Genomic DNA, 14,503 nt, shown 5'->3' with positions numbered 1-14,503 from the left:
ATTTTTTCTCTGTTTTTTGTTTCAAAAATGCATCATGACTTTTCCAACAACCCAATAGTTCTTTGAAGCCAGATGCTTACAAGTTTAGAACTATTATAACTTCCGGGTGAACTGACCCCTTTAATTTAGGCCCTCATTCTATCCCTCATAAATATTTTTGTCTTAAAAGTCCTTTTAGTCTGATATCAATAGTCGGTTGTATTAAGTACATTGTTTTGCAACCAATCTCTGGAGCATATAAAACAGAAACTGTACCCACTGAACAACTCCCATTTCGCCTTCCCCCAGCCTGTGGCAACCACCATCCTTACTTTGTTTCTATGAGTTTGTAACGTCTCCTTTTCCATCTGTTAGTTAGGTTCCTGTCTGCATTCCTAATAATGTTTATTTGGCCTCAGCAGCCAAAGGCATGACCTCACCCTGCCCTCCCAACACAGGAAGAGGTTTGGCCTGAGCCTTAAAAATGCTGGGACATCCCTTTGTGGGGTGCCTCTAAGAAAACTAGAGGTCCTGCTCCTCTCCTCCCTCTTCTAGGGCCTGCGGGTCCCTGGGGCTCCTAGCTATAACTGCAGCATTAGAAGACTGGCTGTGTTAGGATCAAAAGCCTCTTTGGCAAGGCCTTCCCCACCCTCTCGCCTGCTTACTGCTTCTGGGGATCCCAGCAACAGGTAACAAAGCCTTCTAGAAACACGGGCGCAACTTGTCAGGCACTAACCCCCTAGACCAAGACTCCCTGCCTGGAGTGGGTTGGGAAAGACCCCAAAACCCAAATCCCCAGCCAGGAAATGGAGGCTGGGCACTTAGACTACAGCCAGACGGACCCCCATTACCTCTGTGTGTGCCTGGCTGCTGGGGACTATTATGGGAGCATTTCCTGAGGCTGTGGGTCTGAATTTGTCCCTGTGTCAGCTGAGTCAGGGACTGGTTGAGGTTGAATGCTGAGCAGGATGTTAAGGTTTAAGTAGACTTGTGCTGGGCAATTAGCCGAAGCACCTCCAGTTCCTGCCCAGGTTTCCCTAAAAAAGCCCAACTCTACCTGCTTTGCCGTGGGGACCCCCTGTCCTGGACAGGTCCTGACTTCAGATATTCTCGTCCCAGAAAGGACCCCAACAATGTGTCCTATGAGATTTGGGGTTCCCCAGATCCGGGGCTTGTAGGCATCACTGCCCTCTGTGCCCACACAGCACCCCAGACTCCTGTGTGCATGCACATCACTCACACACATGTACACACCTATCTACACGGGAACACTCACCGAAACCCTGCCCCTGCACAGATTGCCCAGAAGATCAGGTCACTGTCCTGCTCATCAGAGGCTTGCCAGATTCCTCTGCCTGGATTCTTGCAGGCTGGGAGCCCTGGGGGCCCGCCTCCCACAAGGCTTTCCAAGGATAGCTCATACAATGAGAGGAAATGCTGGTCATCCGGCTCCCAGAAGGCTGGAGTCTCTGGGCTGCAGGTTCCAGGCCACCACTCCCTGACCCTCCTCCGTCTTTCTCCAGGCAGCCCTTTGCTCTTCCCGGCGAGCCTGCGGATGCTACTTGAGATGGCCCCTTTTGGTTGCTGGGGCCTGCCCGCGGCCCTTCTCACCCTGCTCTGCTGCCTAGGTGAGCCAGTGCCTGGGGTTCCTGACTTGGCAGGTGCCAGCCCGGAGGGTGGGCCACCTGCTCTCCTGGCTTTAGGTGGGGGTGGGGGAGTGGGGGGAGGAGGTGAGGGGTGGTGCTGGCCCTGAAGTCTCCAAGGCTTTGAAAACAGCGGCCACCTGCCATGGATACTGTGCCTACCTGGCTTCCCCGTGACCCTGGGCATTAGGTGGGGGGTCCCATAGCTTCATGGTGTGTGGATGTGGCAGGTTGTAGAGGCTAAATGGTGGGCTGGGTGGGGGCCTCAGGAGGTAAAGGGATGCTGGGGTTCAAGAGAAGGTGAGGGCATGCCCTAGCTGGTCTTCACATGTGGCCTAGGGGACAGTGTGGGGGGGAAGGGGACAGAAGAAGGCCTCACCTTCTGACTCCTCAGAGTGAAAATGAAAACCCTCCCAGTGGGTCAAGGGGTCTGTGAGGGAAAATGCCACCATGTGCCAAGCGTTCTTGTTTTGGACAACCTGCCAGGTGCTTTTAAAGCACTATTTCATTGAGTGTTCACACCAGCACTGTGGGAAAGGGATTACTAGCCCATTTCAAAGATGAAGAAACTGTGGCTCGGGGAGAGACAGCAACTTGCCTAAGGTCACATAGCTGGTACATGGTGAGCTCAGGATTCAAATCCAGCTCTGTCTAAGGCCCTCTTGCCACTTTGATGTAGATCACGATCTGAGGGCCGAGTGGGGCGTGTGGGTGTGGTGCCAGCACAGCACACAGGCTGGGCCCAGCTGATTGGGATCAAGGAAATCCTGGGAGGTGAGTGCTGAGGGCTCAACCTTCATGAGTCAAAGACGTCCTGAATGTCTGACACACACAGGGCTAAAAGCAATGGGAAACAAGACCCTGCCTTTTCTAGAAGCTCCAAAACCACTAAGGGAGAGTCAACAGGAATATGAATCACTAGTAACAGGGGTCATTTGCAAGGTGGTACCATTTTCTTTCTGACCTCCTCCTCCCCTGCCTTTTACCTCACTGAGCTAGCTGTTCCTTAAGCATCAAGCACTCCTGACCCAGGGTATTGGAGCTGGCAGTTCCCTCCCCGCAAACACTCTCCTCCAGATGGCTGCAGGGCTCACCCCCATGATCATGTCTTTGCTCAGAGGCTATTATTTCAGAGAGGCCTGTGCTGACTACACTATTTAAAATGGCAACCCCACTCCACCCTCTATGTCCTTTCCCAGGCACTGACCACCCCACCTGACAGGCTGGATACTTCACTTGCTTATTATTGTCTGTCCCCTTCACTAGAATGTGAGCTCTGCAAAGGCAGGGTTTGGTCTGCTTTGTTCACTGCTGCAGAGCCTAGGACAGTGCCTGGTACATAGTACGTATTCAAAAAGTATTTGAGGGGGCGGCTGAATGGCTCAGTTGGTTAAGAGCTTGCTTAAGAGCTTGAGCTCTGAGCAACAGGGTCATCGGTTCGATTCCCACATGGGCCAGTGAGCTGCTCCAGAGCTGAGCTGCAGCTGAGCTGCCAACAGGTGGCAGGATGGCTCAGCTGGTGACAGCACGTGCTCCTAACAACAAGGTTGCCTGTTCGAGATGGTGGGCTACGCCCGCCCGCAACTGAAGAGTGAACTCAGCACCTTGAGCTGAGCTACTGCCCTGGTGGCTTAGGGGATAGAACACGTGCTGTTAACAAGGCTGCCGGTTCGACTCCCGCATGGGATGTTGTCTACGCCCGCCCCCAACTAATTGAACACAGCACCTTGAGCTGAGTGGCGCAACTGGACTTGGAGCTGAGCTAGCTGCGCCCTCCACAACTAAGATTGAAGAACAACTTGGCTGTTCCCCTTCCCCAATTCCCCAACACTGTTCCCCTCCCCCAATTCTCCAATAAAATCTTTAAAAAAGAAAAAAAAAAGTATTTGAGGAAGGCAAGGAAAGGAAAGGCGGGAGGGAAGGGTAGACTCCAGAGCCACGGGGCTCTGAAGACACACCGTCCGCCTCCATCTTAGAGAGGCCTTCGTGGAAGAGGGCGCATTAGGGCTGGGCCTTGAAGGTTGAGTAGGATCCCTCTTCGTGGAGCTAGAAGACATGCAGGAGACTAATCTGGAAGCGATGGGCTGGAGGAAGGGCAACCAGAGGCAGGGAGACAGCCCAGAGACAGCCTCCTCGGTCTAGACGCAAGACAGCAAGGCCTGAGCGAGAGTCCAGGGTCAAGGAGCTGAGGAACCATCCCTGGCCTTTCTTCTTGGGACCCTCCCCCTTGATCAGACTGCCAGTGGTGGGCAGTTCCACTGGGCAGGGCAGCAGGGACATCTGCTGCTCAGTGTTTCTGGTCTTCCAGGGTCTAGCGAGACGGCGTTCGAGGTGTATGTGTGGCCAGAGCGGGTGGCGGTCAAGTATGGAGAGTCTCTGAAGATCAACTGTAGTACCAACTGTCTCCAGCCTGGGACCGGTGGTCTGGAGACCCCCCTGAGCAAGGAACTGCTGGATGAACAAGCTCAGTGGAAGCAGTTCTTAGTCCACAATGTCACCAAGGACACAGTCATGTGTTGCTACTTCACCTGCTTCGAGAAACAGGCGTCAAAGGTTGCCAACGTCAACGTGTTCTGTGAGTGCTCCAGGCCCCCCGCCCCACTCCCACCCCAGGGCAGAGCCCGTTGTCTACTGAATGGACACAAAGCTGTTCTGTTACTGCTCCTGGGCACTTCTGTCATGCCCCTCCTCCCCCGACCTCCCTGGGTTCCTGGGGTGACAAGGAGCAGGACCCAGGCCATGGCCTCAAAATCTGCTTATACTCTTCACTCGCCTCCTTGAACCTGCTGGCAACCCTGGTTGTGAGGCTTGCTCCAAGCAAGGAAGGTTGAAATAAATCGAAAAGTCCTTTCCCACACAGTACTCAGCCTCCTCCCAGCTCAGTGGCAGCCCCATCACTGGAGCAGCCCCTATCCCCATGATGAGGAGGGAGGACACAATCAGGAGGGCTGCCATGCTCCCCAGTGGTCCCTTCACCTCTTTGAGAGACAGCTGAGGAGTCACCAGGTGAGTTTAAGTTCTCCTGAGAGCCCTTGGCAAATGTGGGACCATCACACACACACCTGCCTATGAGCCATGGAGACCTTCTGGATAGGCCAGGATTCTCTCAACATCTCAGCACCAAGGGTATCACTCAGGTCCTCCCCATTATAACATCAGTGGATCAAATGCATAGAAAGGTGTCCTAAATCCAACATATCCTGGGGTGTTGGAGGCAAGGGATTCTAATTCAAAGGGGAAATCCCGGCCACCACCAAGGGCCCTTTTATTAAGGGATTGAGGTGGCTGTGATCCTGATCCTAGAGAACTAAGGCAGGTGACTCCAGACCCCACTTCTTTTTTTTTTTTTTTAAGATTTTTATTGGGGAATTGGGGGATGGGAACAACACTGGGGAATTGGGGGAAGGGGAACAGACAAGTTGCTGTCGTTTTGTTCTTCAGTCTAGTTGTGGAGGACGGTTGCTTCACTGGCCCAAGTTGGCACCATCATTGCGCTCTTCCCGGGCGAGGCAGATCAGTCGCCGGCCTCTAGACGGCCACTCACTATGGCTGCTGGCCGCTCACGGTGGCTGCTGGCTACACATGGTAGCCCATGGCAACCCACTGCAGCAGGGGCTGCAGCTTACGCTGTCACCTGCCAGAGACTCACGGCAGCCCAGCTCCAGGTTGAGCTGTTGTTCAGCATCTTAGCTGTAGAGAGCAGTGTCACTGGCCCTCATATGTGGGATCTTAACCAGGGCCCTCTGGTGTCCCAAGCCAGCTCTTAACCAATGCACCACTCAGCCAGCCCCAGCCCCCACTTCTTATGTGAGAACCTCACAGTTCATGGCCCAGTTCCAGTAAGCACTCCTTTCTAAGTCTCTCTGAGCATAATTATCCAATTGTTGAATTTTTGAAATTTGTCTTTAATTTCTGGAGAGGAAGGAAACAGGTCCAAACATTTATATCTTTCTAGTTGACTGTACAGTTTCTGGACCTTCTCTTTATAGACACCTGACCACCTCCATTCTTGTCCATTCCAGTCTGTAAAACTACCACCCAGTACATCCTTCACCACACACTGCTTCCTTCTTCCTCTCTTTACACTCTAGAGCAGGCCAGGCCCTGGCTTACTTCTTCCACAAGTCCAGCCAGGGACATGGGAACACTGGGGATGGGATGGTCGTGGCTGGGTGGGTCTGCTGGGACTACACCCCCATCCTGGCCAGACCTCTCCACTTTCTCCCCCTGCAGACCCTCCAAAGGAAGTGCTGCTAAATCTACAGCCCACCTGGGTGATTTTGGGCGGATCCATCACCATGGAATGCAGGGTGTCTGATGTGGCACCCCTTGAGAAACTCACCCTCACCCTACTTCATGGCAACAAAACTCTGCACAAGAAGACATTTGAGGGGGCGACAGCTGACTCCAAAGATGCCATAACCACACATAAAATCACGGCTGTCAGGGAAATGGGCAAGCACAACTTCTCCTGCAAGGCTGAGCTGGATCTGAGGTCTCTGGGCAACAGCATCATTTGCAACGTCTCAGAGCGCCAGATGGTCAATGTCTATGGTGAGGGGGAGCTCCCTGGACAGAGGGAGGGAAGGAGAGGGCACTCACTTTTGGCCCCTTGGGGGAAATGAAAACCTTAGCGCACTCTCTGCCAGCTCAGGGGCCCCACACTTAATCCCGGAGGGTTCCCTCTCCCTGAAGCTTTCTCCGAGTCCCCAGCATCCAAGTCCCCAGCTTAGACCTGGACTAGTTGTTTGGTCATTCATGAGTTGTGGGCCCTTGACCAAGTCAACCTCCTCTCTCTGGCCTTGGCTTCTCCCTACAATGAGAAGTTTGAATTGACTGACCCTAAGGTCCCCTGGAGCTCCACTGTTCTGTGACTCTTGATGGCCAAGGCATTCCCTATCTTCAGAGAGTTTGGTAGAAGCTCACTCAGCTGTGCCCAGGGAGGGGTTGGCCTGGACCATTCCACTGTCCATGCCATGGCGTCCAGCAATCACATGCTGATGCCAGGGGCTGGTGGTAGGGGGGCACCTGCCCTCACAGTCTCACAGAGGCCTGATGGCCTGGACCCCGGCTTACCTTTTCCCTAGATAATACAGCATTTGCCAGTCATGTCTGCAACTGCAGGATGAATAAGGATGGGTGGGGGATGGGTGGACCCCCACTCCCCCATGGGCCCTGGCACCCAGGACCAGAGGACTTCTAAGACCACTGTCCCCTCTTTCCCCAGATCCCACGCCGGGCAACCAGATGGTCATCATCATCACGGTTGTGTCACTGCTACTATTGTTGTTTGTGACATCCGTCGTGCTGTGCTTTGTCTTTGGCCAGCAGTGGAATCAGAGGCGACGAGGCACCTATAGGGTGCAGACTGGAAGAGCCTGAGACGGGCCTACCGGGTCCAGGCTACATGAGCGGTGTGGCCACCACCATGGCAGCCACTGGAACTCAGTGTGGCTCCTCAGGGCTGTGGTCCAGCCCTGGCTGAAGGACTATGGCAAGCAGCAGAGGACTTCGGGGACATTTCCTTTCCTAGTCTGAATACAAACAGCTGGACTTAACCCTGTGCCTGACCCAGCGGGGCAGAGACGTTCTGTTCCCAAATGCCCCTCCAGGAACTTGGGCCACTCCCTGTCAGAGCAGGGCATTGGCCAGCAGAGCCAGCTTCCTGGGTTGAGGGTGGGAGCCGTAAGGGAACTGGCTCAGCTCCAGGGCCTCTCCCACTCAGGCCTCTCCACCATCACTCTGGGCCTTTAGAGAACTGTGGACAACAAAAGCAGTTCTCTCCTCTCACCTCCTGCTCCATTATTAGGGCAAACGGAGACCCCACAGCCCTGGCCTTCCCAGAGAGAGGGGTGAGGGCAGGAGGGGTAGGGAGGGCTCTGGTTCCCAGGCTCCCCGTGGCCCAGGCAGGAACCAGTGGGGCAGAGTTGGGTTTTCATGTGGTTTCCAGGCCCTTAACGGTACTCTAACAAGCTCTTTCTCAAGAGAAGAGGTCAGGTCTGTTCAAGGTCTTGGTGGGGTGGAGATGGGACTGATTCACTAGGAGGAGAGGGCCTGGTTGGTGTGGAGGCGGGAGAAGGGCTGCCAGGCATGGCTGCAGGCACTACAGGGGTACTTGGGGGCTCCAGGGCTGTTTCCAGCCTTGTGGTGAAGTTGGTGTGGCTCCCTGGGCCAACATCTATCTTCATAGTAGGCTCTCAGCATCATAGTAGTCTGGGGGGAGACAGCACCTTCAATGACTCCCTCCTACCCCAGTGGACCCCAGGGAGAGAAAGGGAAAGGGACTGGCCAATTGACTGCAGAGGTGACAGTGGCAGTCACCCCCACCCCCACCCCCAAGGGAACATGACCGTCCTGGCCTCCTGACCCATCCCTAGGCCTAGGCCCTATTCCCACCCACCTACCTGCCCCTACCTGAAGCTGGGGGTACCTCTGCACCCACAGTCCCTGTGGCACTGGGTGGTGGGGGTGGTGGCACAGCTCTCCTGAAATGGGGACAAGAAAAGAAATAGCCAATCAGAAATGGCCTCTCGGGTTTCACCCACAAATATCTCCACCCCAGCCCCAGAGCAGGGCCATGGCAGTATCCAGACCCCCCACACACACACACACTTACACCTCCCTTTTCCTGGCAGGAGGGCAGTGCTGAATCCTGGACACATCCTGCAAGTGGGGCTGATGTGGGGGAGGGGAGAGGAAAGGCACTGGCCAGGCTAGCAGTGGGCCCAGAGTGGGCGCGGGGCAGGGCAGGTAGTGGTGGTGGAGGACCAAAGGCCCTTCCTCCTGGGCTTCCAGCTCCTCCTCCTCCTCCTCCTCACACTCCTGTTGGCCCTCCAGGTAGACCTAGTGATGGTGAGAAAGGAGCGGGAGATGGTGAGACATGATCGGGACCTCCCACTCCTCTGTTCCTCTAAATTGTGTCTCCAGATACACATCATCAAATGGCTACCGTCTGAGCATTTACTACATGCAAGCAAGGCACTATGGAGACATTTACTCCTTATTTTGCAGGTGGGAAAACTGAGGCTTAAAGAGCTTGAACAACTTGTCTAAGGTAACCCAGCTAATAAGAGGCCGAGCAGGGACTGGAAGAACCCAGGTGTGACTCCAGAGCTGAGGCAGGAGTCCAGCAAGCTACCCCTACCTCAGCCCCAGGCCCTGGAGCCACCTATGCCCGTCAGTGAGGTGGGGCATTCATCTCAGGGCCCCCTGAGGACCCGGGTTTGAGGGGCAGCACTGCTCCCGCCAGCCTGGATGGTGAACATACCTCTCACCTCCTCCAACCATCAGACTCCTACGTGGTTTCCAAGGGCTAGTTCTAAGGTCACCTGCTCTTCCAAGGAGCTTTTCCTCATCCCCCAACCAGGTAAGCACACAGGCGGTGTACCTCTCCTGTGCCAGTCACAGCCAAAGTTGCCTTGTATTCACAGTCATTCATTTATTCATTCACTTCTTCAATAAACAACAGTTGAGCCCCTAATAAGTACCAGGTACCCTGCAGGCCCAGCGTACAATGGTGCTGCCCTCCTGGGCCTGCAGTCCAGTGGGAGGACACACTGCAACGACACCTCCTTGAAAACAAGACCTGAGTGGTCTGGATTTGGGGACCTCCACCTTCACCCCAAGAAGGCCGATATGGGGCCTGGCACATAATAGATGCCAAACAGACCCAGCCTAATAGACGGTGGGTGGCTTCCTGCTATTCTGTCGCCTGGTTCTTTTTCTCAAGAGGGGATGCACAGATGGATCTTCACCCCTGGACCTGCAAGTGGTGGCCCCAGAGATCCACCCCTGGCCCATGCACCTGTGGGAGTGGGGAGGCCAGTCTGGGATTGAGCGCCGCGGTCACCAGGCGACTCATCAGCAGCTGGTGCATCTGCGCATCCTGTAGCATCATCAGCTCCAGCAGGTCTGGGGGGCAGGGGTTCAGCAGGCCATTCCAGGCCTCCCCATGCCCTCTGTCCCGACCCTAGGGCCTTTCCCCCGGACACTGAGCCCCAGGGCGCGGAAGGAGTAGGGGGTGCAGCTCTGAAGCCCAGAGAATGTGCTTGGGCAGACGGGGAGGGAGCGTGGAGTCTCTCACCTTCCTTCACGCGGCCGGGCTGCTGAGGTGCAGATGGGACGGCCCACTGGAGGGGCTGCAGGATGGTCACCCAGGGCTGCGGGGAAGGGGAGCCTCAGTCAGTCTAGGAAAAGAAGGGATGGGGATCCAACCCCCTGGTTCCCCGTGCCCCCCCTCCCCCGCGAGTTGCCTTCCTAACCCCGCGTTCTCCCCTCCGCATCCCCACGGCCTCCCTGCCAAGTCTCTCCTCTCCGGCTAGGGTCGCTTTCCTCATCCTCACCACTCCCTGCAGAGTTCTCAACCTCCCCGCCCCTCCCACCCCACCCCCGTTCCCCCCCAGGGATGGCTCCCCAAGTCTGCCATTGCCCCCAGGGGTAAAGGCAGGCTCTGCTCCCAGGCTCAGCCCTCACTGCTGGGGCAGCCCTCTGCGGTGGGGTATCACCCCAGTTCCCTCCAGTCCCGGAGTCCATGGCCGCTTCCTTGGGTCAGGGTTACCTTGGCGACACCGGAGACGCCAAAGTCTCCCACGCATGCGCAGGTGCCCGGAACGTTCGCATTAAGTCGCCGCCTTCGGCTCTCCTCTCTCCAGCTTTGGGGACAAGCGGTCCCCAGGACCTAACCCCCCGGAGGCCAGTTTCTCTCCCAGATGTCCACCTCCAATCCTCCTGCGCCCGGGCTGGGCATCACATCTCATTGCTCGCGGTAGCTCCCACGATACTGGGCCTCAGGGAGGGTCTGCACTTGTTGAGTGAATGATTGCAGTGGCTGGGGAGACCGGCCCTAACTCAGACGCTTGGTTTTCAGGTCCCAAAGCTCAATGGACTAGGATAATGAGTTAAGCAGGAATAGAGAATTCTGTAGGAACAGGCCAGGGACGAGGGGCAGGTGAGTGAGGGTGGCAGAGGACCTGCTCTCTGTCACTCTGAGTGAGGGGCGTCCTGTGGGCCAAGGGTAGTTTCTGGAGCAGATCAAGGAAGGCAACACCAACCAAATTCGCAGGAAAGGCTGGGCCCTGGCCAGAAGCAGGTGGCTGGCCCTTTGACTCCCTGCTTTGTAGCTGCTTGATCCCTGGCCAAGATGAGTCACTGCAGGTCAGAGGTGGAGAAACCTGGGGAGTTCAGCAGCAGCGCCCCATGTTGTCCCTCATCCAGGGAAAATTACAAAAGCATGCATTCTTTGACAGGAGGTTATCAAGGTTTTCTTCGCTTAAGAACAGGTGAGGGCAGAGATCTATTTTGGGAGCTGTGAACATCCTAAGACAGGCCTGGGGCAGCAGTCAAGGAAAATCCGGACAGGAAGCAGGGATTAGCACTCCCTGAGTTGCCCTTCCCCCACCCAACACTTTTGTTCCTGGCAGACCTGGTGTCTAAAATCAGAAAGACCATTCCCACCTCTTCCTTAGGCCCCGTTTCCAGGGACGGGGGGGGCTGTGGGAAGTACACTAGCTGTCTTTGTGGGTCTTATGGCTTCAACAGCCGTCAACAAGCTGAGATCTAGCACTGTAGTCACAGGCTTTTGGTGAGTGGGAAGGACACAGAGGTGTGACTTTTCATCTCCACCCTCATCCAGGGAGAAAGATGAAACCAAGCCCTGTGCTCACCATCAGCTACCTTGACCGAGGAGATGCCTGTGTGTGCAAGGCACCCTTCTAAACACTGAGACACAATAGTGTATCCTCGCTGGTTCCAGCATTGTTGGGAACTGAAAATGCACCCATGAAATGAGAGCAAAAATACAAGACTGTGTGAAGTCCCCCATGGGTGAGACATACAATAAGAGATCGTGAAGAAGAACGGACTCCCATCACTGAAGGGTGGAGTTCTGAGGGAGGTGGAATCCCTTTGGGATGGGGCCAAGCAGTGTGGGAGGGAGAGGGCAGCCCAGGTTGGGGACACAGCCTGAGCAAGGGTGCAGATGTAGGAATGCACAGGCCCTGTAATGATCCAGGGTCAAACTGGCCGTGCTGAAGGAGCCAGGTAGAGAGAAATTCCAGCAGACAGATACAGGTCAGACTCAGAGGCCAAGTTATGGAGTTAGTCTTCATCATGTGGGTAGTGGAGAGCTCTTAGTGGGTTTTGAGCAGGAGAGAAATAAGGGGGAGACATGTGCACAGCCATGTTTTAGGAAGAGTCATCTTGTTCCTCACATCTTTGTTTATGTCAACCAGGATTAGAAGGAACAAATGTGTGATGGACTGTAACTTCGCAATTTCCCAATGGAATATTATTCAGCCATTAACAATTTTGGTATAGAATGTATCTATTGATGTGAAATGATTCCGAAAGAGTTGAGCCAAACAATCAGTAAGCGTAGTAAGATCTTATTTCTGTTTTAAAAAATCACTGTGGGGGGTGGGCAGGGGGGCAACTATTGAGAAGCTGTTAGGGCCCACCCACATCCCCCAGCTTTCCCTGGGGTCTCCTGCAATTGGTTCCTGCCCTCACCTACAGCCTCTCCACCTGGGGGCATTTTCTGACCACAGGTGGGGTAGGCCTGAAGTCATCCAAGGAACAACTCCGAAGCATTAAGGGATGCTACCACAAATACACAGGGTCCACTTGCCTGCGCTGCATCTAAACCAAAAACAGAACACGAACAGGAGAGACTGCAGCAAAGAAAGTAAAGGTTTATTTGAGGAATTAGCTCCAAGCCCGGAGACACAGGTGAGCTAATGTTTTCAGAAACCCGGCTCCCCAATGGCTTCTAGTGGCTAGCTTGCAGAAGGGAAAAATCATTCATCGTGTTTACTGTGGGAGCTGGGATGGTGAGCTCTGCTGATTGGAGGGACTAAGGCATGGGGCCACTGATCATGACCTCAGGTCCTGGTGTCAGTCATGGCATTGTTTGGTCCAGTTTCCAGGGGATATGGTCCGTGGGACTGTTATGCTTTCATGAATCCAGAGCCAAAAGATAACTCAGGCAACGGTGTTGTCTTTGACTGAAACTTTATTCTAGTTTGAGGTCTGGTTATTGTATCTTGGTCATGGTGGATAGAGCAGAGCTTTATTCTTAAGTGAGTTTGATGCTGATGAGAACCTAATGTCCTAAGGGCTTAATAATTTAAACGAGTGGACATGCAGTATATGCACAGGTAGGAGAATCTGGGAAAAGAATGCAAGGGAGTCGTAGCTCTATCAGGCTAAGCAAAGCTGGCTTGGATGAAAGCAGAATGCATGCTAAAGAAATGAAGTTCATGTGTGGTTATAGGGACAGGTGTTGACAGTAATCTCCCCAGCCTCCTGGCCTCAGAGGGACAAATCTGAGGGGTCCTCTCCACAGTCTCTCAGTGATTCCATGGCCTTGTGCCCCAGTTGTCCCAGTGACAGCCCACTCATGAACGCACACTCCTCTTCCTGTCACTTCTCCACTCCCTCACAGGGCTTCCTGGGCTTTCCTTCCAAATAAACTACTTGATCCCAAATCCTTGTCTCAGGCTCTGCTTTGGGGGAATCCAGACTAAGAAGACACCAGTCTCCCACTTTCTCCATGTCTGCCTCCAGGCTGCTGAAAACTCCTGGAAAAAGCTATTCTAGGAGCTCTGGGATAAATCTGTGTTTGGTGAAGTGAAATACTGACATGAACATTGAAGAAAATTCATCTGGGAGTATAACGGTCAATGAATTAAACTGAGGCAAAACGGGAGGCGGGGAGGCCAGCCAGGAGGCCTCCACCCTCATCCCTCTAAAGAAAGCCCAGAGCAGGCTGGAGGTGGTTATGGGAAATGGGCAGAAGAGGTGATCATTTCAATACCTCAGCTGCAAGACTGTGTGTTCTATGTGAAACTTGTATTGGAAGACAGGACTGCGGTGAAACCTATCCAACTTCTATCAGAGTTCTTTGTCAAAAGAAACTGAAGCTTTTTCTAAAAACTACACACTTATCTGCCAGAGTTATTTAGCTTTTAGAAAGCCTAATGTCCGTCCAACTGAGGAGGAGGGTGAGTTTCCAGCTACTTGCCCTGCCTGCTATTGTTTTCCTTGAGGCATCGAACACTCCACCTGTTTCCTTTTCATTTTTTTCTCAAGGGGGACTCTTTTTTTTTTTTTTTTTAGATTTTTAAATTGGGGACATGGGGAAGGGGAACGGCCAAGTTGTTGTCCTTCGGTCTTAGTTGTGGAGGGCACAGCTAGCTCAGCTCCAAGTCCAGTCACCATCCGGCTGCTCACGGCCGCTCAGCTCAAGGTGCCGTGTTCAGTCTTAGTTGTGGGTGAACGTAGCCCACCATCCCATGCGGGAGCTCAACCAGCAACCTTGTTGTTAGGATCAAGTGCTCTCACCAGCTGAGCCATCCTGCCGCCTCTTGGCAGCTCAGTGGCAGCTCAGCTCAGGCACAGCTCACTGGCCCTGTGGGAATCGAACCGGCGACCCCGTTGCTCAGAACTCGCGCTCTTAACCAACTGAGCCACTCGGCCAGCCCTCAAGGGAGACTCTTGTTTGCATCTTTGGTTTTTTCATTTTGAAGGTTGCATTTTATTTATTTTTTTAGTGTCCCAAAACAATATGTACCAAAAGCCTTCCCTTTTGCCTTGGTAAAGCCATTCTTGGGACTAAGTTGAACATGGAAAATCATTTCTAATCAAATATGTACATCGCAGTGTTACTTTTTTTTTTTAAGATTTTTAATGGGGTGTTGGGATGGGAACAGTGCTGGGGAATTGGGGGAAGGGGAACAGACAAGTTGCTGTTTTTGTTCTTCAGTCTAGTTGTGGAGGATGTTGCTTCCCTGGCCCAAGTTGGCACCATCATTGCGCTCTTCCCAGGTGAGGCAGATCAGTCGCCGGCTTCTGGACGGCCGCTCACTGCAGCTGCTGGCCACTCA

The 14,503-nt window shown here is 53.9% G+C and overlaps 2 protein-coding genes across 5 annotated transcripts in view; one reads left to right on the top strand and one right to left on the bottom strand.

The window, feature by feature from the left end:
* Positions 1–7,607, top strand: part of ICAM2 (intercellular adhesion molecule 2) — a 12,430-nt gene extending 4,823 nt beyond the window's left edge. The window contains exons 1-5 of one of the 2 annotated variants that reach the window (XM_019637793.1): positions 481–668; positions 1,503–1,607; positions 3,931–4,197; positions 5,856–6,176; positions 6,850–7,606. In XM_019637793.1, the coding sequence (XP_019493338.1) occupies positions 1,535–1,607; positions 3,931–4,197; positions 5,856–6,176; positions 6,850–7,004 (816 nt within the window). In that variant the 5' untranslated portion in view covers positions 481–668; positions 1,503–1,534 and the 3' untranslated portion in view covers positions 7,005–7,606. Of the gene's footprint in view, positions 1–480; positions 669–1,502; positions 1,608–3,930; positions 4,198–5,855; positions 6,177–6,849 lie in introns of those variants that run through there. The other variant, XM_019637792.1, reaches the window with a different exon arrangement.
* A 7-nt stretch (positions 7,608–7,614) lies between these two features.
* On the bottom strand, positions 7,615–13,093 carry PRR29 (proline rich 29). Of its 3 annotated transcripts, XM_019637797.1 has the most exons (6): positions 10,095–13,093; positions 9,706–9,781; positions 9,427–9,533; positions 8,239–8,465; positions 8,037–8,107; positions 7,715–7,835 (listed from the first exon to the last, which is right to left on the bottom strand). In XM_019637797.1, the coding sequence occupies exons 1-6, from the start codon at positions 10,152–10,154 to the stop codon at positions 7,807–7,809; spliced, it is 570 nt and encodes a 189-aa protein (XP_019493342.1). In that variant the 5' UTR covers positions 10,155–13,093; the 3' UTR covers positions 7,715–7,806. The 3 variants fall into 3 exon arrangements, with proteins under 3 accessions (XP_019493341.1, XP_019493339.1, XP_019493342.1); XM_019637796.1 differs by lacking the exon at positions 8,239–8,465 and having other exon boundaries at positions 7,615–7,835; positions 9,427–9,781; XM_019637794.1 differs by lacking the exons at positions 8,239–8,465; positions 10,095–13,093 and adding an exon at positions 9,884–9,998 and having other exon boundaries at positions 7,615–7,835; positions 9,427–9,781.
* Positions 13,094–14,503: the final 1,410 nt, after the last annotated feature.

The sequence above is a fragment of the Hipposideros armiger genome, unplaced genomic scaffold (genome assembly GCF_001890085.2).
Source record: "Hipposideros armiger isolate ML-2016 unplaced genomic scaffold, ASM189008v1 scaffold_34, whole genome shotgun sequence".
Classification (NCBI taxonomy): Eukaryota; Metazoa; Chordata; class Mammalia; order Chiroptera; family Hipposideridae; genus Hipposideros; species Hipposideros armiger.
This window is presented reverse-complemented; position numbering and strand designations above follow the sequence as displayed.

Coding starts and splice junctions, on each gene's coding strand:
- PRR29 (XM_019637794.1), bottom strand. CDS start 9,958: ATGAGGAAAGCGACCCTAGCCGGAGAGGAGAGACTTGGCAGGGAGGCC. Junction 9,782..9,883: donor TGCGGAGGGGAGAACGCGGG/GTTAGGAAGGCA, acceptor CCTTCCCCGCAG/CCCTGGGTGACCATCCTGCA. Junction 8,108..9,426: donor TGGCCTCCCCACTCCCACAG/GTGCATGGGCCA, acceptor TCCCCATTTCAG/GAGAGCTGTGCCACCACCCC.